The sequence below is a fragment of the Pithys albifrons genome, chromosome 8, assembly GCF_047495875.1.
Source record: "Pithys albifrons albifrons isolate INPA30051 chromosome 8, PitAlb_v1, whole genome shotgun sequence".
In the NCBI taxonomy this organism is placed as follows: Eukaryota; Metazoa; Chordata; class Aves; order Passeriformes; family Thamnophilidae; genus Pithys; species Pithys albifrons.
The window spans coordinates 12,557,407-12,582,309 of NC_092465.1; the positions used below are offsets into that span (position 1 = coordinate 12,557,407).

Here is a 24,903-nt window from a genome sequence, read left to right on the forward strand (position 1 = left end):
GAAAAATTTTCTTACTCCAGGGCACAGCATAGCCATTTGGAATACAGTCAATCTCTGTATCCCCAAAGAGTCTCTCCACTACAGATATTGAAAATACCTTCACTGTAAGAACTTAACCTTATCTTCTCCAACCCTATAAAACTGTTTTATTGCCCCTGCCTTGACAGCAGCAGGTTGACACCTAAGACATATGAACAAGGTCACCCTTGTAGCACAGGGCCCAGGGGCAGCGGCACCCTCTTGTAGGTAGTGGGGAGCAGGGAATGGCAACCTCCACACTCTGTGACACATTAAGTGTTTCAGTGTGACCGATGTCATAAACATGCTAACCAGATGCTGATGGATGGGCCTGGAGGCCCAAAGAACAACCCAAGTTCATTATATAAATGAGGGAGTGAAGGGAAGTCAAGCAGCTTTCCCAAAATCATGAAGGAAGTTTGGGACTTCATCAGGAACTGAAACTAATTTTCTCCAGGCTCAGTTCTGTGCCCTCACTGTAGGGAGCCACCAAAATATTGGGTATCTTCACACAAGCAGCCTCTGGGAGTCGGATCAGCTTCCCACAACACATAATAATTCCTCTCGTTAAAACGGGACGTGCAAACTAATGCCTGAAGTCCTCACCTTAGTGTTGCTCTGTTTCTACTTTATAGTGTGTCTGTAAATGCCTCAGAAAGAACATGACCAGCTGTACCAGCAAAACAACATGAACATACTTAGCTTACCGTCGAGCCTCACTTGCATGCGTTCACAAAGGACATGGATATTCACACCAGTTAGGATGTAGGAGAGGATGCTGTTTGGTTCCCCCCATCACTGCTGGTTCACCCCACAAAGAGCAGCCATAAACCAAGGCGAGGCTCAGGTAGAAAAACTGAGCAAGAAAGATCATTTTTCTACATTACAAACAGAACAAAAAATTCACTTGGGAAAAATCTAAACATTACCCAACACTGAGATCGCAGGATCAAGGGTCCAGAGCCCTTACAACTCTCTCAGCTCAGAGCATCTCATTAGGTGCATAAATATCTCTGCTTTCTTTAAATGATTAAACTACTGTTGAAGCAGCACACACAGGGCCAGGGGCTTACAGGAAGATACCTCCTCTATTGGATGGTTTTCAGGAATGTCAGACACTGATCTTCAGTTGTCTTCAACTGAAGTCACCAAAATATCTACTTTAACTGTTTACTTAAGGATGCATTTGTTTCAAGCTGTGATTTTTTTTTTTAAATCTGTCAGAATCAGGAGCTGATCACTATCACTGTAAGAGAAGAGAACAGAACAGCTTTCTGGCCAAAACAGCACCATTCAATCCCTGCAAATGGTGGCAGTAAATAAAAATATTTTGCTTACAATACTCCTTATTTATAATTTCCTTACAATTGGAAGCATTTTTAATGGAATGGTCTTAAAAAGATCTGGGATTCCAGGAGGAGGAAAGATATATAAAAAAAAGAAGAGAAAAACCCCACTGAGCTTTCTAATAAGTGACAGAAAAGGCAGACTTGATTTCAGACAAGTTTGTGTGAAACTTTTCTTGCTTGTGTTCATGTGGCATCACATTCAATTTTTTAAATTTATTTTAATTTTGTACTCAGTCAGCCTATGTGCCTAAAATTTTGATCAGCTCTTTTCAGCAAGTTTTGCCTGATTTCAACCCAACATCACCATGAGAGTTGTGTAATACCCAGTGTAGGTCCTTTTCCAACACATGTAAAGTCACAAGTTTACCATAACCCTAAAAAAGTTTGCAGAAAATACTACATCGCCTTCATCCCTTCAAGAGCTAAACTTAGAGTCTTTGCTGAGGTTTTATTCTCTGTTGTTACCATTAAGATCTTAGAATTCATCCTGTCAAACACAGTCCCCACACAGAATTCACAGGATATTTATTTATTTCAGAATTTAAGCAATTTATGTCCCACATGGTTCTGGAAAAAACTCTCACCTCTAATTATGACCCCACTGTGCTAGGTTCTAGACAAAGGCACAGCTACATTAGTTTAAATTCAGTAATATCCTGTTTGTGCTACTGAACATTTTCATACCTTTGTGCAACTAAAAGGAATGAAACTGACTGCTTCATCATGATGTTCTCAAAAGCTTTGCATGATGCATAGACAAGTTGTGTTCAGTTGTCCTGGATGGAAAGAAACAACGCCTCTGTTTGGCAGATGGGCATGAGAATTTCAGTCATTTGACCATGACTACATGGCGCATCACTGAGAGAGAAAGGACTAGCTCACAGATACGGTGAACCAAGGAACCTGGGCTAAGAACTCTGTGCTACCACGGAAGTCCCATATCACTATATATGAACTTCTGAAGTCGCAGAGGTAAGTTCTTATCATTCCTCTGAAACATCTTAAACCGTTTCAGCCACTTTGGCCTTGGAAAAAAATCTTCTGTGCTCTCTGTCTGCAGAATGGGAGCAATGACATCTCCCTGTCTTGTCATGATGTTCATCGGCAGACAGAGACTGAAGAGTTTCAGTGGCGTTGGGACTGATCAAAGCAAGAGAACCCTCCAGAGGACCTGGGCTCCCAGAAGCTACCAGACAGCACAATTCATCTTCACTAATTAAAAAAAAATAATAAAAATAGTGCAGTGGAACTGGCTGTGTCCTCTCAGGCCTATGCACCTCACTTATCACCACAGGAGACCATGAAAACAGACCAAAGGTTTCATGGGGGGCAGTTTAATGAGGTGATGAACCATGCCAAGTCCTACTTTCACTCTGAGGTATATGGATGTCTTCTCAAGGCCATGCAGAAACTCTTCAGGAAGTGTGGGGAATACAAGCCTTGTTTCTTGGTGCTGGTATTGGATGCACAGCATTTCTAGGAACATTTTTCTCTGCCACTCGTCTGACCTCTGGAGCAGTCCCACTGCTCTGTGCAGGCAGCCATGGAACGCTCTGCCAACCCTATCAATTATTTAGCATCAAAAGGTAGACTTAATCTGTGTGATAAAAGAATGGATTTTATCTAAGGCTTGTTCCCCTTGAAGTGATTTACACAACTGGCCTCTCCAGTTGCTTTCCTTAACATAATTATTTATTTTTGCATTAATAGCCTTTCTCCCCTTGGGTTATTTTTAGGAGCTTTTTGTAGCCTTTGGAATTTAGTAGGGTTTTTTCCTTGTCTTTTTAGTGGGGATTTTAAATTTCCCATCTCTCTGAACAGGCTGTTAAGAGCACCAATTTTGTCAATAATGGTGTAAAGCTGGAGCAGCTACAGGAAGCAGCTCCCCTGGCTGTGTTGACACTTGGTTGTTGAGTTTGCCTCTGACTTGAGAAGGCATGGGGTGGGATTTAAGTTCAGAGTCATCAGTCAGGGCTCTCAGACTGCTCATCTGGTTAGGGACTGATGAACACAAATGAAAGGCTTTAAAGCATTAATCTAGTCCTACCTTGGTTCCTTGCCGTAATGCCACTCTGCAATTTTGGCAAAATTGGGAAGATTAGGATTTTTCCACCTAACATTAAATCAGGCATGAAGCCCTCAAGCGAATAAAGCAGGCATCTTCACAATGTGATTTACTCCACCCTAATGCAAAGGAATCCCAAACTAGACGCCTGGCATTTACGCAGCCAACTTCAGACAAAAGAGGTCCTAGTCCTGGTCATCCATGACTATGGCAGACTCAAATGCTATGGTTAATGGATGATGTTGGGAGAATTAATTTACAAAACCTGTACAAATTCACAGATGTTCAGGTAAAAAGCTGCCAAAGATAGTAAAACCTCAACCTATGAGGACATGCTAGCAGAGGAGAGAGTCCAGGAGATAATCCATTACCATTACTAGATTTTCTTACTTGACTTTAAGTGATCAATCCACAACACATAAGCTCAGCATCAGTTAAAAAAGTTGTATTTCGGTACCCTCAGAGAGGCACTTTAATGAAGTCTAGGCTGGGTCCTTGAAAAAGAATACATATAGTACATGCCAGAATAAACTTTTGGAGCTTACAAAACACAAAAGTGGAAGCTATTATTATTACAGCTATTATTAATGGTAGTAATAATACACTCACAAAATACAAAGGTTTTTCAGGTGGTACTTAATGGTTGGGATCATTGGTGCCAGAACCAGCTTGTGAAGAGTAACTTTTTCTATTTTAAACTCATAAAAGCTTTCCAACTTGGCATGCAAGCCTGCAGTGTGGTTAGGAATGAGATAAAATTACACTGTCTTCAAAGTACCTCCACATCTGTAATGGGCTGAAATTATAAAAACTCTTTGTATGACAGTTTAGGGGAGCTGTATACAATCATGGAATGCTGGCTGGTGTTATGAATCATAGAATTATTTAGGTTGGAAAAGATCCTGAAGATCATAGAGTCCAATCATAAAGCTGCTGCATTTTCTAATGCTTTGGGGATATGGACTCTAGCTTCGTCTGTAAGGGCTACACAATATGAACCAAAAAGTCTGTAAACATTAACAGTTATCCACTTTGAAGTTGCACCTCTGTCCTCAGGGTTGGATACTACACAGACAAATCCAGTACAGAGGCTTGGGAAAGGGGTTTTCCCCATGAGGAAAAAAAAACACCAAGTGGCCAAGAAGTAAGACTCCAAGTCAAACTTTCACTTTTTTAAGCAAAGCAAGGGGTTACCTGGCAAAGTTGTACAGCTGACTAATTTAAAGAAGAGACTAGAGAGACTTAGCATTGCAAGCCATGGAGAGAGGCAAAAAGGCAGGCAGGAGTGGAAGTGCTTTTGTGGCACAGTTTAGGACAATCTAATTATCAAAATTCTGCCACACAGAGCTGAAGAAATAAACCTGCTGCTCCCAGAGTGCTCTCTGCCATGTCCACACACCAGATACTGCTCACTGAACAATAAAATGGTGCAGCACAGCTTTAACTTCATCCATCTCTACATGGATCTTTCTAAATGTGCAGGTGTCAGGTGCCCAGTACAATTCAAAGCTGGCAACTAGTCAGTTTTTGATATCCTGTGACGGAGGAACAGCCTCAGCATTGCACCAGTCTGAGCACCTGAGAGTTCCAGTTGCCTAAAAGGACACGAGTCGGTACACGAGAGTGACCTGTAGGCAATCTGCCCCTTCAGAGGGCCTATGGTAGCAAGAAAACACACTTTTAAGACCCAAAAGAATTAGTTTTATGACTGAAACAGTCAGAGAAGAAATACAATTCTTGATAACTGTTGCTATTGTGGCAGCGTTGCACTGAAGCCCTACTGGAGGCAGGATCCACTGAACTATATGCAGTAGACACACAAGAAGAGACAGTGGCAGTCAGAGAATTTTGCAGGCTGAATTACAGGATTTTCCCATTATTCAATTTCAACCATTTCCCCCTCCCCTACTGGAGCCAGCCCCAGCTTTTCTGTTAAACAGATCTCTCAGCATTTTAAGTTGTATAGAGCAAACCAATGCAGAGCAAGGAAGCTTAGAATGTGCTTGTAGTGGTTATGTTTCTTTCTTGGAAAATGTGAACTGAAGAAAAACATTCTTTGGGGAAGATCCCTGCCCCTCCACGGTGAACAGAGGAGATGACTTCATAGGGGCTGTTCTCATTCTAATTTGTCTGAGTCTCAGGCCACACAAACTATATATTTTTTCCGTGCGCTGAGGGCAGCTGGGATGCTGGCATTTCCTCCTCCTCATTTACATGGTCTTCCCATAATCTAGCACTGAGACAAGCTGAACTGCATAAGGACTCCCTGCCAACGCCACTTGGGGCTTGCTTACGGAAGACCTCTAGAGTGATGGGAGGTGCTCTCTGCCCTTCTCCTCTGCCTATGAAAGGGCTGAGTGTGCTACTTCTGCAGAACTTAGCATTCCTGCCAGCACATAAATCAAGTGACCAAACTCCATCCCCATCTCTGATCCACTGCAAAAATCCCCCATACTCTGCCTTTACAGCACACACAGGGCAAAGAGCTGTATTTCATCAACTGAAGTCTTAATATCAAAGGAAAGTCGTTACCTCCTGGAAAAAAAAAACCTTGCTAGAGTCTTACTAGTTCTGAAGCTTGGCTTCGCAATGTTTACACCAAATGACTTGTTGAACTTCATTATATACAAAGTATTTCCATAGATCAGAGGCCGGGAGACCTGTGCAGCTAACATAAAATAAATTACCACCCCGTGATAAATGGTTCTATTAGCAATCCAGATTGTTAAACTCAGATATAACAGGATGAAGGGAGCACTGCCCCATTCATTCTCCCTGCGGCAGATACTGAGTTGTAAATAGGTTATTTTGTGTGTAAATAACACATTAAAACTCAGCATTAGCCGTGTCTTTTGATAGAGAGGAAATTGTTCCAAATAAATAATTTCGGACAGGAATGTAAAATAAGCCAGATTTAATAGTGCATGCCTGCAATAGCCGTGTTAAACATGACTAAAATGATAAACCCCAGAATATACTAATAGTAAACTATGCTCTGACATCAAAGTAATGAGGCTGTATTTTTACCCAGCTTTAGAAATGCTAAAATTAGTCTTGACAGAGCCAGACATCAGAAAAATGTTTCAAACATAAACACCATCAATTTGGGAACTTGGTGTTTGTGTCATGTGGAGGGTGGGGTGGAGAGGGAAAGGTGCATTCTGGGCCTTGTTTAAAGTCAGGCAGTTAGCATTTAGGAGAATTTGTCTTTAATTTTTATTATAAGATGAGAAACACATCTTCCTAAGTATCTTTGCCTTTGAAAAAGTGGCTTATTTAAATTTCCCTTCTAGCCACTTGCCTGGGGCCTCCTTATGCATGCAGGTACAGAGGATGTTGCAGTGCCAACGTGGTGGACACAACCCAGTCTCACTCATGGGGTGCTCTGCTCCAGAGTCTCCTACCCTACACAACAATATGCACTTTTGCATTCAGCAACAGTTTTCCAAACTCAAAGTGTTAGGTGTTGCCCTTCCAGAAGTGGAGACACCAAAACTGAGTGCCTTCTCTGCAGATTTAACTTGTCTATAGCTCCTAGGTACTGCCATTATGAACAGTTTTCATCTCTGCCACACATGCTTCCATGCCCTTAATGAAATAAAGAAGAGGAGCTTTGACTCCTTGACCAATGTGATTTATGGAAAAATAGAAAATTAGGAGAGACTTCCCTGATGTCATTTCTGTGAGGCCAATTTCTGAACATCTGATCAATGAGTTACTATAAAAAACTGTCACAGAAGATCTCTAAAACAGCAGCTTCAGAAGACTAAAAATATGGGATGCATATTGTTAGTACGAAAGGACTCTTCTCCAGTGTCAGCATGAACAGTATTGATCTCTTTTGCTACAGCCTTAACTTAATTTGTTAGAGGCTGGAAACATTTGGGACAAACATCCAAAGCAAAGGAACTAGAAATGGAGACTGGACATATTACCTTATGATAATATTGTCTAAATAATTATATAATTAAATAGCTATTCTTCAATTGTTTAGCTAATATTCAGTTTGTTGCTTTGATTACCTTAATTGTAAATAAAACCTTATGAATCTATTCATTTCTACAAGTGAAAAATAAAACCTTATGATCTGAGAAACATGCAAAACATACTGTGTTGGCACTCCATCTGTGTGACTCAGTAGAATAAAGGAGAAGAAATGTGTTGCGAATTACATTTGTTTGGCTCTGGAGAGCAGCTTGGTGATCTGCAGCACTAGCTGAGCCTCACTGCCACTTTCTCATATACTAGTACAAAGAGTAAAACCTCTGCAATAAATGAAATCAAGAATTTGTCTTGGATGAGAATAAAGACTTGTTTGTATGGCCCTAAAGCAGGGTGGGGAGCGCAGAGGCCCACCCTTTAAGAAAGCTGATTCCCTCCTTAAACTGAACTTCCTAATTAATCTCCAAGCCTTGTCTGCTTTCTTCTGTAAAAATATGAGCAAAAATATGTGTATTTCTGGCCCGTTATGAGTAATTGCTCTAGTTTAGGGAATCAAACAAGTTATATTAACATGAATACTGTGTAAGTACAGTCTCATCTGTATCCAGCCTTTTTGTTATCATCTGCTAAATCACACCTTGCAGTTAACTCATGTTAGAAGACAACTTTGTATTAATTTTTGTACTTACAAGCGTGTGCACAAGAATGCTGCTCCTTTTCAGAAGCCTGTATTATGTCTCTAGCCAGAGTTCAAAGGAAAGCCCTCTGAGCCACAAGAGCATGTGCATCACCTGCAGAGACCTGGGGCCAGTGTCTGATCACATGCTGCTTCACTGCTGGCCATTTTGGATAACTTAGGAGCACTTCTCTTCACAGCATGACAGATTTCACTCTTTACATCTTATTACACAATGCTTTCATCACAATTCTCCTGACTTCTTCAAAAAATCCTTAATTTACTCCTCCACTTCCTTATAATAAAAGGAGAAATATTGAGCCCATAAATATTTTTTTTTCCAAAGGTGAGAGGACACTGCTAATGGGGGATATTACACTGGATGCTTAAAAAACAATTAGGTCCCCAAGGATGCCAAAAAGGCTGATGGACATTCCACCGCTGGGCATCCTCATTTCCACTGAGACTCTGGAGATGGGGTGGCTGCTTCCTCAGTGGAGGCACTTGCAAGGCAAGTGCCAAGTGGGGAGAAGGTGTTTATGAATAAACAGCACATCTATGGGTTGTGAATTTTAGCATGTGCTGGGACTATGTTGATGCCAATCAACCCTTAGGGTCTGCCAGTCAGTGAGATGATACCTCAAGTGGGCTGCCTCAATAGTTTGTACAGCCTGTGCTTCTTCAACAAGGATCTGCTGGAGGATGGCAAACTTCTGCATGTTGCTGCCTCTGCCTTTTCCCTATTTCTACTTCCTGGCAAACTTTCCATTCTGCCACTTCGTGTAGCACTCATGATGATGAGTGGCTTAGACCTATCCAGTGACATGAAATTGTGCTTCCCTTCAAACAACTCTGTAAAACACTTTCTGATTCTTTCTTAAAAAACCTTTTTTGCTAACAAAACCTAACAAAATCCATCAAACACATGAACTAATCTGATAGATTATAATCTAGCCACTGCTACCTTACCCTGTGCATCTGAATCTTCACAAGTCAATGTGCAAATGAAAACTGAGTCACAAAGATTATGAAAAAGGAGGAGAGATAAAGCAGACTTGAGCAACTTGGTTTGGAAAGTATCTTCAAAACTCAGCCAATAGAAAAATCAAACTCTCTAGACAAGCTGCTCTGGCTAGCAAATAAGGTATATTTTAAAGATGGAAAGAAAAAAAAAAGCTGCCTGCAAAGTTTACACAGCTGGGATGTCTTGTCACATCCAAACTGGTGCAGCCCCTTCTAAGTTTGTCTCCTTATAACCTGCCCAGAGAGGACACCCAGTCCTCAGCAAGACCAGTTGCAGTGCCTCCCCAGCGGGCACAGCCTTGCCCACAACTGTGCCACCATGAGGGGCCCTGACACCAATTTGGAGATCCACCAGCATATGTGTGCCAAAGAGGAATGTGTGTTTTGCCTGCCACAGTGAGCAAGAGAAGGCAGGAACAACATCCCCTGCATGTCCACCTGAACTCTGGTGTTACACTCACCAGTAATAGTCCCATGCCTGTAGGTGTCAACAAGAGTTAAATTCAACAGCAGCAAGACCAAAACCTTGCTTAAAATACTGATGAAAAAAGAAATTAGGACTTGAGCTGTTTCTGACATTAACAAAAATGGCACAAGTGAAGGGGTTTCTTTATGAACATTCTTGCATTTGGTCTGGACATTCCCAAACTCCTCCCTAACCATGAAATCCCAGCAGAAATGGCTGAAGACCGTGCAGTCTGTTTAGCTCATTAGCAGGATTATAGTCAGCACACAAAACCCCTTCCTGACCAAGGTAACAGGGTGCTCCCATCATCAGCCAGCCTAACCACCCATTCTTCGGAGCCTCTGCTCCACCCATGAAGGGCACCATGCTGCCAACACTATGCAGCACTAGTCGGCTGGTGGCAAGCACTGACGGGATGGATGCCCCAACTCCCCAACAGCCACTTCTCACCACCCACCCTTTCTCTCATCCCAGCCCAGTTCTTTGGAAGCAGTAGTGATCCATCCCAGTGCAGTGATGTTTGGATGCCACATGGTGACACAGCTTCCCATTGGCTCTGACTCCGACAGCAAAGAACCCCAATAAACTCAGTGTGTTCGCAGGAAGACAGATGTCACCATACTTATTAAATTCTTACAGTCTAATGAAAAACACCCCTGCTGCTTTCAACTTGTGGAAAACATAAAGTACCTCCTTGTGCCACTGTTGCTCCTGCAGCTGCTAAAGGAGTGGGTTTCTTCCCCGTCTCTGTAAAGCCATTCCCCTCCAGAATGCCACCTTTCCCTTCTTTTTTCCCAGCAGCTGTTGAAGCAGAGGTTTCCATCTTAGATGGGCATCTTCTAGCTCAGGAACCCTACAGGACATAAAACAAAACCACATTCTGGTCACCAATCACAAAACAGGCAAAATCAGCTCCACAAGGAAGTGGCTGATAGTTTGGCAGTGCTCAAAAGAAAATTGCAAGCAGTAAAGAATTCCCGGGTTTCTAACTCCAGCGGCACAGCCAGTACAGCAGTCACAGACACAAAAGGCACAATCATGTAAAGGGATGGGTGTTCTCACAGACCTAAAAGGATCAGAACCAAAAACCAATTTTTACCCATGTAAACTTGGGCTGCACAGTAAACCTTACAGGTCCAAAGGGCTTTCCAGGATTACAGGACAGGTGAGATGCAAAAGTTTAACATGCATAAAACCCATTTGTCCATCCTACACATGACCCAGCACATCATAAGAAAAAACTCCGTCAGCTAAAAATTTCCAGTGTTTAATATAGATAAACATATATTTAAGGTGTTTTTTTACATTCCTACAGTGGGTCCTTAAGCTGTGGGCTGTTTTGGAACACATATCCTGATCAGAACTTTTCAACAATGCTTACTGATAAGCCACAGCAGCTCTGCCAAAGCCCATCCAGTCCTCAGTGGTGGGGACTAACATCCCTTATTCCCCTGTCTCCCAGAAAATTCTCCTATTCTGAAAAGTTGCATCTGAAAATCAGCTACAACTTTACCCCCCTTATAAAGGATGAACTAAGCACTGTGCAAGATACGCAAACCAAGATACCAAAGCACAAATAACCTATTTTTTAAATCTTAGGTCAATGAAACATAGAAGCTCCTGAAGTGTGTTAGCATGACCATTTGTTCTGCATAATTCAGACTTCAGTGGTCTCCAAAACCAAACATGAGTATCCCAAATTTAACGTAAAAATGGTGTTTCTCTTAAGTGAGGAGGCATACTTTGTTTCTGAATGCAAATAACTTTTGTTCCCCCCGTTTTAACTTGTTTTATTTCTCATGTCTCCACCTGATTCCTGTTTTCACAGAATCCGCACAGTTACCTGTCACTGGCCTCAGGCTGGTCTTTGGAAAACCCACTGCTAATTCCTCCTTTCCTTTCTAATTTTAATACAGATTTGCTATTTTTCACATGCAAATTTTCAAATGCAAATTTTTCAGCTCCTGAGGTACCCTGGAGCACACCTTACCATAATGAATAAGGAAAAAAAATCTGGAAAACAAGAAAACATTTTTGTGTGTGAAAGTAGTTTTATTGCCACCGTCAGCTCAAACTTCTCTCCATTCGCTCTGGAGGACTAACGGATTCCTATACATCTTAGACTAAAAAGTTAACTCTCCTAAAACCTTTTAGGCATAAAGACTTCAGGAACTATCACCCTTGCTGGCACCCCATAGGGACCTGGTGCATGGTGGATGTGGTCCCCCAGCACTGTCACCACTGCCTGGGCTCTGGCAGAATGATGTCCCACGAAGTAGCTGTGTGCTGCGACCTCAACAGCTATCCCAGGAGCCTTCAGGCATGGCTTGCATTAATGGGACAACTAACTGATGGATTTGTGGTCACAGTTTGCAGCTGTAAACTGCGAAGCTTCCATTGGAAATGACAGGACCTACAATTACAGGCTTTACAGATGACACAAGGCTCCAGTGAATACTGAGGTGGCATCTCAAGGTCCTGCCCCGGCATGTACTGGGCTTGATGGCAAACATGGGGTGGGCTCCTGGGGGCCAGGACTTTACAGTGGTTTAATGCAGGAATCAGGTTGGGTTACAGACCACGTATGAAATAAATACACTCGAAATGGAGGAGTATTTGACCTAGGTCTGACAGCCTGGGCTTCTGTTCGTTAAGCAAATAAACTTCAGAGGCTCTATTACTAGCCCTCCACCTGTTTCTTCTTAGTCCCTTCTTTCAAGTCTTTGCACTTTTGTTTGAAACCAGACGTTGGCCCTTGCACCCCCATCTCCCTTACCGGGCTACCCTGACCTGGGGGCAGCCCCAGGGGTGAGGGAGTTTCCTTGGGGCACTGCAGAGCTCAGCAGCCAGCGAAGGGAAGGAAGGAACTACTAACAGAAATTGTTCTGTTAAACATGCAGGTTAGAGCCATGCTTTTTTTTTCCACAGAGGTGCCTGAAGCAAAATCTCTAAATCCCTGCCACAGACACCTCAGTATGGACCCAGTTTTTCAGATGTGTCATTTATCCAACTGGACTGTGACAGGAGATCACACCTGCATTGCAAAATCTGGTCTTTGCAGCTGTATACTCTCTTTTCAGATTAATTATGAATTTAAAAAATATTCAAGTGTTTATAAAGATTGCTTGTATTAAACAGAGACATCCTCAAAGACTGGATCAGAAAAAAATAAATAATGCAACTACTCTAATCTCACAGGGTTTAAGGTAATAAGTCTATAATTATTTTTGCTTTGTAAAGGTGCCTGGGGCAGAGCAGGCTGACTATGAGGTTACAAGCTTTTCCCCAAGTCAGCAGCAACCAAAAGTCATTCTCCTGTCACAGCATCCCACAACCAGAGCTGACCTTCCCAGCCTAGGAGGACACAAGCCTCCTTCCTGCCAGCTCCTGCTCTACTCAGCACCTCCACCCACAGACCAGGACAGAGATCACTGAGCAAAGGAGCACTAACACTGACTTCCTATCCCACTTTCTGAAGTTTCATGGACAATGGCTGAGAGTTGGTGACCAGCAGACTTCTCAGTGGTGCTTTGGAGCAATGCGTGATCAGGACACAGCACTGGAACTCTGGAGATTTAGGTTCCCATCATGGATCTCCTACAGTCTCCTCTGTGTCCCTAGGCAAAAAGCTTACCTCCTCTCTTGCAGTCAGTTTCCACAGCCATAAAATGGGAAATAGTACTTTGCCCTATTTGCAAAGTGCTCTGAGATCCTTGGAGGCACAAGGCTATGGAAGTGTTTTTATTACCAGTATAAGATATATTGGTGGAGGCACTCAATCCACACTATCCAGGAGCACAATATCCATTTTTTAAGCAATACATACTTTGCTTTCTGTTTGATGCTAAACTTTGTCCGCTGCTCTGTGCCACACAGAATTTATAAATTCAATGACAGATTAATCTTAGCAGCGAGCCATTTGGCATGAAAAAGGGTTTCCCAGGGAGCCTGCTTTTTCCTGTAAAGAGCATGCATTTAGGAGTGACTATACGGAGAAAGACCCTATGCACTTATTCAAGCACAACTCTCTGCCCTCCGTCATTACTCAGAATTAGAAACCAGAATGGATTACTCAGATTGTTCCTATGGTTTGTAGCCTTCTCTGCAGGAGGAGGGTTGGGTAATTGATTTTGACACTAATACCAGCACTATTCATATGCCCTGTAATATAATTCTGCAGCAACACTAAAAAGGCAGCCATCAGAGATCTGAACAAGGAAAGTGCTATATGATTTGCCCTAGACAATCCCAGCTATTTTAACAGCTGTGTTGTATATTAAAAGGGAGAAATCCCAACAGAATTAAAAACAACAAAGTCACATTTGCCTTTGAGGGAAAACAAAAAGCTGTAAACTTTCTTAATAAAACAATCTCTCCTGCTAAGTGCTTGAGGAATGGTCAAAAGTGCTGTCCCAAAATGCTTGTCTCTTTTGGAGGGTATCAGCCTGAGCAGGACTGTTAGCAATTCAGGAATAAACAGATACCCATCAGCCATATCCCTCATGTGCCCTTTTTTTGAAAAGGCATTATTTCCTTCTTTAGCATTGTTCTCTTATCAGGAAACCTCCTTCTCTTCCTCTAGACAGAGTAGAAAATATCTTTTTATTTTTTTCCCATGAAAAATGAATGACCAATTTTGGCCATCTCTACTCAAAGGTAAGTAACACTGTGGGAGTGAGAGTGAGCCTCTCAGGCAGAGGGCAGGTACTGCCAGTAGGCTTGTGACACAGGTCAAATCCTGAATGCCACCTTCAAGCCTGGCAGCCCCATGGCAGGGGTAGAAAGGGGTTTCCAAAGTATGGTTTCAGAAGCCATCTTGCTTTTGTGAATAGTTTGGGCTTTCTCATACCAACAGCTATTCTCTTCTTAATTTTGAATTCATCTCTGTCTGACCTCCTCATGCATAGCTCCAGCGGTGCTAGTGAAGGGCCATCACCCTGATGGGACACACTGGAAGTGTGTTGGTTGCTGACACCAGCACCACAGCCAGGATGCAGCACCACTGTTGCTGGCTCCTGGCAAGATCAATGGGAACTGGGATAACCAAGGGCAGCCTTTGCACAGCTCTCACTGGGTTTGTGCTTACTCATCCCCAGGGAGATAGCTGATCAGTTCTGCCACATCATGTAGGTATAATCTCAGGTTTGGTATCTTTTCCTGGCATGCTGCTTTAGTTAAGATAAACACGGCGATACTCCCACAATCTCTTCTTTTGCAGTGGACTGTGTCACACAGTTAAAGCCTTCTGAATACATGATCTACTTATGAAATTCAGTGTGAGCCAACTGTTCTAAACATTGGCTTAATACAGTGGCTGCTGTGATCCTTTTCAGTCTCCCAGGGTTTGAGCCAAATTATGTTCTCAATTACAGAGAAGTAGCAGCAGTTAACCCGGTGAAGTCATAGGCTCTATACCACAGCAAAACTTGACCCTTCTATTTTCTTTTATTTCAGCAACAGCTTCAAATTACTAAAGAAAGTTTTCTCTGTCCAGATGCCACTACTAAATATTGGACTATCCAAACATGCAGTCTGTTGCTGAAGGACCCTACAAGTGTTTACAAAATATCAATCTCAGGTAAAAGCAGCAAAAATACTGATTCATAACTAATCACTTTCAGGGTTCTCCTGACACAAGGTTTCCCATGTTGACATTTCTTGGGAGTGGTCTGCTTGGGCTGTAAGCTGTGGCACACTTGCATAGAGCAGTCGATGTCTGTCTGGGTGCCCCTCCTGCCCCTTCCCCTTGAGAAATCTGTGGTGAGTCCCTACCAGCTTCTGGAAGACACCTTGGGGAGGGAGGAAAGGAAGCAGAGACAAATCCATACTGACAGAAGCAGTGTTAGGAGGGCACTGAGCTGCTCAAGGGTTATTCTGTTTTTTGATCCCCTTCCCCAACTCCTGATTAGAGAAGAGTGATATCAGGCTGACAGGGGGAGGGGGGAGGGAGCTGTGCTGGCTTTCAGTGAAGAGGATAGAAACACACACAAGTTCTGCCCACCCAATCCCAAACATAAGGATAAAATTGCTAGGAAAGCTGGGTGTTCACAAGGCTTCACCAAACAGTTCCAAGCCTGTGGCAAAAGCTGTATCATTCAAAAAGGTAAAAAGGAAAATAAAAAAAAAAAAGAGAGAGAGAGAGACAAAAAATCCAGTAGAGTTGGCAACACTGCAATAGTTATACAGGTTCTGGAATGTACAAAGGCTGAAATCAGAGACTTAGCATCTCTTTTGAACTTCAACAACAAGTCTCTTCAAATCACTCCGTTAATTGGCTTTAGAGTTCTAAGTTTAATGAACAAATCTTTTGCGTACGGCATGAAACGGATATGCTTCTAGATTAACTTCCTGATCAACACCATCTGCTATTTCCATATGGCAACAGCAAACCAAAAGTATGAGGAAGAAGCCACTCTGCATTACTGTGAGGGGTCAAAGTGCACCCAGGACTGCCTGGTGCTTGGCAGTGTTTCTCTGTTCTGTAATAACATCACCTCCAACCAGCTCCAGAGGCTCCAGGGTTATTACAGGCATAACTGTCCAAGGACATAAAGAAAGAAAAAATGCAGGGTGGGAAGGAGGCATGAGGGAAGGAGGGATGTTTTCAGGGATGACTGAATGGATGTGGAAAGAGGAGGATGGAGAAGAGCATAGAAGACAAGAAACAAGGGGATAGAGGGATAACCTTACAAACTTACTGAGGAGTACGAGTGAATGGAAGTACAGGCACAAGGCGGGCAATGGCAAATCCTGTGGAAAGAGAGAAGCATGGGAAAGAAGAAGAAAGAGACTGCAGATAGACCTGGTACCATGGGAGATGGAGATACACATCTTGCTGGAGCAGGGGAAGGCTCAACATGATGTCTAACATGTCAGGGACAGGACAGGGAGGCAAGGCACAGGGGGAAGAGAGACAAAAAACATTAAGAGAACTCACTGGGAAAAAACCCTGTGAGATGCAAGGGTCTCTGATGGAAGAAATACATCCTACAAACAGCTTCAAAGAATGCAGCCCTGCAGCATGCTCTAACACTCTTTGTAGATGGAGTACCTACATTTTGTGTCTAGGGACACAAAGAATCTACTGCTTCACATGGAGTCAGATGAAATGAAACATGACAAAGGAAACAGATACACCTCAGGAAAAGTTTCAAGTGCTGTCCACCCTTACACTGACACTGACCATAGCAGCCTTCCACTTCCTTCATCCTTCCTTCAGACAAGGACAGTGGAGTTAATGGTGGTAATCAGAAATTATCACCATATGCAAGGTCTTTAAGTATTCAGCTACCTGCTCCACAACTAGTATTCAGCAGCTACATGCTCCTTGGAGACCTTCCAGCAGGGGCCAGTCACTGATAGGTCCTGGACAGCAAGAGAGTAATGCTGGTGTCTGCACAGGGGCACCCAGGCCCCTGAGACTCCTGGTCCTGGGCAGGACTGACAGAAGTGGCACAGGACCTGTGCAAGACATGGGTTCTTCAGGAATATCAACCAGAGGCCAGGCTATCCTACGACATTCCATGGCACCAGATGACAACATCGAGGCCACTGTATTGCAACATACATGCTTTCCCTTTCTAAAGCCATTTATTTTCTGTCCCGTATTTATTGGAAAGGAGAAGACATTGAATAAGGAAACTCAGATTTTCACTCATTCTTTGGGTCTAGCCTGCTGCTCTTATTTTTCACAAACACTAATGTTCCTTTAATATTGCTGTTTCATTATCAGTAAGACCAATTTATAAAATAGCAGGTAAATTTGAACAGTTTTCTCACTCTGAGTACATTTTCAAGTTGCCAACCTTAAAGCCTTGAACAGAAAATATCTTTTAGATGCTGAGTTATAAACAATTACAATACATCATCAAAACATACGAACAGACATAAAAGCTCAAAGCCAGACACAGAATCGGCATTGGTCCATGCCGAGACATGCAGGTTGGGGTTCCTGACTTTCTCTCCTTTCCCTCAGAAGTCATCTTTGTTTCTTACTTTGGAAGAACTGAGAAGATGGAGGAGTGGGGGCTGGAGGGAAGAGCCTTTTGTGGTAGAACAGGAAAACAAAGTCAAGCCTGTACTTTTGCAAAGCCAATCCTACATGTCTTATCATGAGAAAATTTCTACTAAGCAAATTCCAACATGCGAAAAACCGTCAAAGAAGATAATAAAGACACTCCTGCATTCAGACTCTGCATTAACATGCTGCAAAAATATGGGAGGATGCCAGCAGGTAAACAAAAATTGCTCAAAAGTGATGCGTCACCATTATAACTAGTCCATGAATCTTCATTTGGGTTTTGTTTACTTGTATGGTTTTGTTGCAAAGAGTGAGAGAATTGTGGCAAAGCATTGTCTTAAGTTTAGTTTTTTGATGAAAATCCAAAGAAATTTTCCATTTCCTGTTATGGAATTTTCTGGGTTTTTTCCAAAAACAAAGCCCAAAAGACAAATATTACCTATCTGTACACACATGTATCTAATGAAGAAGTATTGTGTTTAGTTTAGGAAACTTTTGTGCAGCAGAATGGGAAAAAAAAGGCATAAAAACCCCCTTCATCAAGTCTTCATGCTCCAACAAGAGCAGAAACTGCAAATAACTAACATGTCAGATAATACATCTGTATTATATGCAGCTATAACAGGGTGGGTTACAGCTAAATAGGGTGGGTAACAGGCTGTATTAAGACCAGGGTGGAGGGCTATTAAACTGTTTACAACAAAGTTAGACTCTAATTGCAAATCAGTAATAACCTATTGACTTTTCATCAGATTTATGAGTAAAATATTCTAAGAAAGTAAACTGCACATACTACAAGAGGGGCAGAAACTCAGATTCTGAACAGAGAGGTTCATGCAGATTCCACAGAACAGATAAGGGTTAACCTGTCATATGTGGCTAATAGGAAAACAGTGGCCTTGAAATCAGATTCAAGGGAGGTTTTGAGAAGTGAATGTTTTGTTGCCTGTGGTGACTGAAGGAGAATCCTCTCAGGGTCTCACTTCCATGCTGCAGTAGTTTGGGCACTTTCAACTCTCATGAATGAAACCTCAAATACAAACCACATGCACTGAAGTTTAATGGGTTTGCTTTAAGTAGGGGTGGGTGAGTAATATTGTCTTGTAGTGACTAGTCCATCCAGATGACATTGAACACGCTCCAGCTCCAAAGCTTGGATAAGAAGAAACCCCTCATTTGGCTCAAGAAATGAAAACCTTTTTGACCAATGAAAGATCAAGGACTGCAGCCTTGCAAAAATCCCTATGGCAACTAGGTTCTTTCAGAACATGTTTCATTACAAAATTTTGGTTTATTTTTAAACATTCCAGTTCTGTTCATCAGCCTATTGAAAACTCCTTCCAGGGGCACACGTGTAAGCATGCAGAAGAGAGAAGCCTGGGAAGGAAGCAAGAATGTAATTAAAAACAAAAAAGCAACACTTCAGTTGGCTCGTTTTCCTCTGCTGAACACATGCACCACACAAGCTGCTATTCCACACTTTATTCCACTCCACATAGTGTCTTTATAAGACTGCAGTTGCCAGCTGAAGGCAGGATGCAGACCACATAAAATGGTTGGCAGTTCATAAACAAGAGAATGGAGAAAAATTCATCCAGATGAGAATAGGAGAAGAGTTTCTAAGAGGAACACAAGGTATTTAGGGTTGGAAGGGACCTATGGATGTCATCAAGTTCAGCCTTATGATCACAACTAACAGACCATCTGAAACCCCCCAAACTATTGAAATATCTTTACAGTTGCTCTAATAAGAGGGGTCAGAGCTATATGGGACATACCCATGAATCACAACACAGCCTAGTCTGCAAGGACACAAGCTAGCTGGTGAAGAAAAATTCAAGAGCAACTAAGAATCCTTTCAAGCAATTTTATATGAGGGGAAAATGAAATCAATACTTTGAACAGTACTCATTTTTGTGATCTGCACCTCAAGTTATAAGGCTATATATTTTTCAAAAAATTAACAGTTACGGAAGTGGTGAATGGCAGAGCCTCTAAGTTTTCAGCAGTGCAGGTCCACCTTCTACAGAGAAATGAGACTGTGCGATGTGGCTGGCTATCATTTCAGTGGAAGGGAATAAGTCTTTCAGGAGACAGCCTAAAGTATTCAGGAGGGTATTAAGCTAATGACAAAAGACAAGGGTGAAAATGAGCACTCATTTAGCCAGAAATCAAGATGTCAATATTAAAATTAATCAAGGTACCAGGGGACTCAAAGAGAAGAGATTCCTTAATTGTGTAGACTTTAATGCTATGAACACGAGTAATAAACAAGAAGTGGAATAGCTCATTTAATACACAAATTAGTCCTGACCAGTATTACTGAATCTGGTGGAAACATTCATATGAGAGCTACAATCATTTTGTGTATCAGTGATTGGAAACAAATACAGAGTCATGAAGTCTGTCAGTGACAAATGACTGTTGACATGGTAAATAAAGATGATTACTTTGTACCAGTGACATGCTCTCCATCCTTAGATGGGCTAGATACAAAGATTATGGGTTCTAAAGCAACCACATATAAGGCCACACATCTGGAAAATAACTGATTAAAATGAAGACTGTGTTTTCAGAAACACTGGCTGGAGATGACTTCAAGTTTTATGGTGGGCAAATAGTGGCTGAAAAGTTCTATGGGGGTTGCCAGTATTAAAACAATTAAAGCAATGTGTGTTTGTCTACACAGAATTTGGGAGGTTGAAATGCCTCCCTGCCTAACCCTGAACTGCCTGTTAATGGAACAGTCCAAGCGAAGAGATGAAAATTGCAAAGGTTCCAGTGCCATACGTGAGAAAAATGAAGAGCTCAAAAGAGAGACACTTGTAGAATGACCTGATTAGTAATATTAATACATAAACAATCAGTAAAAAATTTGATAACAGATGCCTCTTGACAGAGGTAAGAGACATTAAAAGAATCTACAGCTAAACCAATAACAATTGCAAAGACTAAGATCTAGAAGTTAAACAAGGGAAATTCATATTAGAAACAAGGCTCTCAATTTCAACAGAAAGAAACATTAGATTCAGGCTGGTGGCAGCCTCTCTAGCATGGCAGAGCTGACCTTTTGTTCAGATATTTTTCCAGAAGACCCGCTATAGTCTAAGACTCATCACAGGATGTGGATGGGTTGAAGTACAAGAAAGTACTTCATGGTGTTATAGAGAAACACCTCTGGTGGTGTTACAGAGAAATGTAGACTAGATCAGCACCTTGATCCTCTGTGCTCCTATGTATCTGTGCTATTAATGGTTGATTTGCCTTACCTTCACAGATGAAAACATCTGCATGTATAATGATTAAATTTTAGCATGCCTGTCTCTGCTGACAAGTGAACTAACTTTACCTTCCAATTTTAGTTTTGTCTTTTGCGATAATGACTTAGTAGACTCAAGTAATAAACATCCCCCAGAACACCGATAAACTCTCAGGTGTTTATATCCAGCCAATGGCAATGTTGCAGAGTCTACTATGCAGTTATGTCTACTGTGCTACAAGTATTTTGATGACTGAGGCAGATTATAAAACTCTTCACCAACAGAATATTGTGCAATTTTCACTTTGCAGCCTACCAGAACTGACTTGGTTTCTTGGTCTGGCAAGAAGTTGTGAGCATCAAAAAAGGAAAGAAACAGCATTGTAATGTATTTCATTCTCTTGTTAAAAATCTAAGGGGAAAATCTCCCTTCTCAACCGAAGAAGTGGTGTCTCCACAGCCTACAGGAGACTGGTAATACGAGGAGATCTTCTCCTCCACTGCTCTGCAGTGTCTGCTTCACATACAAAACAAGGTGGGCTGACATGCCAGGACACTTCATGTCCACAGAACTTACTGGAATAAAACACAAGCCAGCAGTGAACGTTTAGCAAATGTCGGCAGGTTGCTATGGCTCAGAGGAGAGGTTCAGGAGCCATGCTGTGCATATGTGACTGTGCAGTTGAAGCAAGTGAAGCAGAAGAACTGTGGTGGTAACCAGGCCAGGGGCTGAACACTGGAAACTGCATGTGCTCTTGTCGGGTTGCCACAGCTTTTCAGCAGCTTTGGGGCACAATGAATGATGTGGCAACTAGACAATACACCCCAAAAATATTCTTTTTACTATTTCATAAGGCTCAAATCATTCAGACTAGCCTGAGAAAATTCTGTAAATACTTCCTCCTTATTTGCTTTGGTTCCTTGATACTATTTAAGAAAAAATAAAGGATTAATATAAATTCTTCAGGACAAAACTCTTTTATAGGAGCATGTGTATATACACACATATATATTTTTTTAGTACTGCTAATTATAGTTATTATTTACCTTGCAGCTACTGTACATTATTTCTGTTGCCTATTAATGCATACAATAATTATGTTCTATCTCTGTATCTTTTTTCTATATGCAAGCCTGTTGAGTTCTTTCTAAACAGTCAAAACAAGATAAGCCTTTTACCTCCTAGCTACAATGCCCTTCCTGCTCCTAAAGTTTAATCTCCACTTTCCCTCTAATCACCTCATTCCTCCACAACCATCTTCTAAGCCACATCACAGCCACTTTTCTTACTCTCCTTGCCTTTTCTCTTTTTCCTGGTCTGTCTCTCTCTAAAACCAAAATTCCACTTGTGTCTGTAACTCTCATTCCATCTTCCTCCTTGTTCACAGCTAAGCTGTATCCAATCTTCTGTACTCAGTTACCTCTGGGATTTCTCTCCACTGAATCTTACCTACATTTTACTCTCCTATTGACCTAGTTCAGACCTAATTCCCTCCAATCATATAGAAACTTCAGTCTGTCTCTCAAATATCTCTCATAGCAGAGTCCGGCTGTGCTTAGACAGTACCAAAGGATGGCAAATGCTGTAGAGGTGGGTAGCAACTTCTTCATTATTTTATTCAAATTTGAAACCTGGGGTGGTCCTTAGGTTCCTCCAACCTCACTGTAAGATTTTGCCTCTAGGCCACCTCTGACTCCTGCTTCTTCCTTCTGCACAATGTTTCAGAATTTAGCACTTCCCTGAGTTTCCTGCCACTCACCTACACAGCTGAACGCAAAACACCAGCCTCTAAAGCCATTCATTTTCATTTACAGCAAGTTTCTTTACATTGGCTCTAATGAGTACAAAGCTGATTTCACAGCCATTCAGAATGTGGGAGCAAAGAGCATTTTCCTAGCTTGTCACTTTGGTCCTGTCACTTTACTTTACATTCTTTGATGGCATGCTCTTTTGTTTTGCCTCAACCATTGTCTCCTCTTTCAAAGCCTACCAAAGCCTACCACACTATGCTTTCAATCTCATTGGCTTTAGGAAGACTTCAACAAATGCATATGCACTTGCTTCCATCGGGCCTAAATATGTGTTCTTTGGGTACGTTTGGTCATACAGACCAGAGAAATCTGCCCACTCCCAGTCTCATTCATAACTAGTTTCCAATGGTGAAACTACTGACTTGGGCTGCCTTCTGTTCTATTACAGGTCTGCAAGATGAGAATCAGACTCCCTTGGAAAATCAGGAACCAGTGAACACATCTGTTCTGATTTTAGAAGTCCTAGGGTTCTACAGTTAACTGTAGTTTTCCTTCTGAAAGGGAATAAATACTTGCATAACTGGTTTATAATAACTCACTTGTCCCTCACTAAAAGAAAGATCCTACTTCTTATGTCCCCTTCCCCTGCATAACACAGTGTCAGGGCACCTTGACATTCAAAATTATACACTGGAAATACTGAAACATCTCTTCAAGTATTTGTACTAATTGCTTCTATAACCTAGCACTGAAAAGCCAGTTAGCTTTTTTGCTACTGAAGAAATTAAACTTATGTTCTCTTTCATCCCTACAGTCATCCTTTTGAGACCAAACTTTCACAGAACTGAAGGCACAGGGATGGAAGACTTGTCATCAGCTATTGATGACCACACAATTTCTTATCTCTAAACCATGTCCACAGCTCCCCAACATTTGATACTACTATGTCCTCTTGGGCTTTTCCCAGCCTTTCATGCATTTTAAGTGGGACAGCTCAACACACTTTCTGTTTTGGAGCCAGTATCTCCACTGCAGACTCAGAGTTTCATAGGTTTATTGCTAACTTATAAAATGTTAATTAAAAACAACACAGAAAATGTATCTTTTGAAAACAAAAATTGTTGGGCATCCCCAAATCATTAGTGGCATACTGAGAAAACAGTAGATATCTTCCCTTTGAACTCCTGTAACCAAAGATTGGTCTTTATTTAGTGAATATATCCCAGAAGATGTCTGCAGAGGAACAGACCAGAAGCATGCAGTGGGTGGGCTTTTCATCACTGCACCCCACTGACATTTGCAGAGCAGATGAGTGGTAGATGTGAACATTCATTACTGTTTAGGCCTTCCCTTTTACTGATCAGTGTAATGATACAACATAGACCCAAAGCCACATGGCTTCTGCCCTGCCTTCGGGTTGGGACCTGGACACAACCACTCATATTGCACATTATGCAGAAAACTCTCCCAGCTTTTACCAGATCTGTGGTCTTTTGAGTTCCAGCCCCCAGAGCTACCCAACTGCACTGGCAGCTCAAGGCATTTTTTGGGACAGTGAGAACTGGCAATCAAAGCAATAAACCATCAGCAACTCCAGCACCATATGCAAATTACAGAGCATGCAAGACCTCAAAGCAAACAACATGGTGTGTAAATAACTTCAGTGAGAACACAGAGGAAGAGATCTATTTGTTAGAGGAATAAATGATTCCTGTCTCTTCACGTGCAGTGGAGCAGACCTTGGTTTCCAGGACAGGCCCACTGCAGAGAAAGGGGGAAGCACTCACTGTTTTCCCACTCCCTGTGCTACCAAGACTGGTGTCTTTGCCAAGAAGCATGACTTTATGACTGATGAGCACAGAAACCTGTATATAATTAACTGCAGTACCTGCTTAGGAAGAGAGTAGTAAACTACTACTTCCTGAGAGATATGGTAAAATAAAGGCACAAAAAGTTTCCATTGCTCCTCGAAAATCCAAGATGCAGTTCCTTGGCATATCTAACCCTGCCACTGTGCAACACTTGCACAAGAAACCAAACAGACACCAAAATAACACTAATTATTGCCCAGTCTCTTCTGCTATTGTCAAAGTTGAGGGGAAAATAAACTGAAGTGACAATGAAAAGAGTTTTTGTAATGCAATTTTGCTGCAGTGACAGTACCTGAGAATAGACAGATGACCAGACAGACAGCTTGTCATTCAAATCCATCATAACACAGAGCTAAAAGCTTTTGGAGGTACTTTTATGCTATATATTCACTATAAAAGGAATTGAAATTACTAACTTCAAGATGACACTGAAATTTATGTGAGGTCAATAGTATATGATAG

The 24,903-nt window shown here is 41.8% G+C and overlaps 1 protein-coding gene across 3 annotated transcripts in view; it reads right to left on the reverse strand.

Moving 5' to 3' along the window:
- The window catches only part of GLI2 (GLI family zinc finger 2), a 192,405-nt gene that overhangs the window by 130,875 nt on the left and 36,627 nt on the right, over nucleotides 1-24,903 (reverse strand). For all 3 annotated transcript variants that reach the window (XM_071562407.1, XM_071562408.1, XM_071562406.1), the window contains exon 2: nucleotides 10,230-10,392. In XM_071562407.1, the coding sequence (XP_071418508.1) occupies nucleotides 10,230-10,362 (133 nt within the window). In that variant the 5' untranslated portion in view covers nucleotides 10,363-10,392. The remainder of the gene's footprint in view (nucleotides 1-10,229; nucleotides 10,393-24,903) is intronic.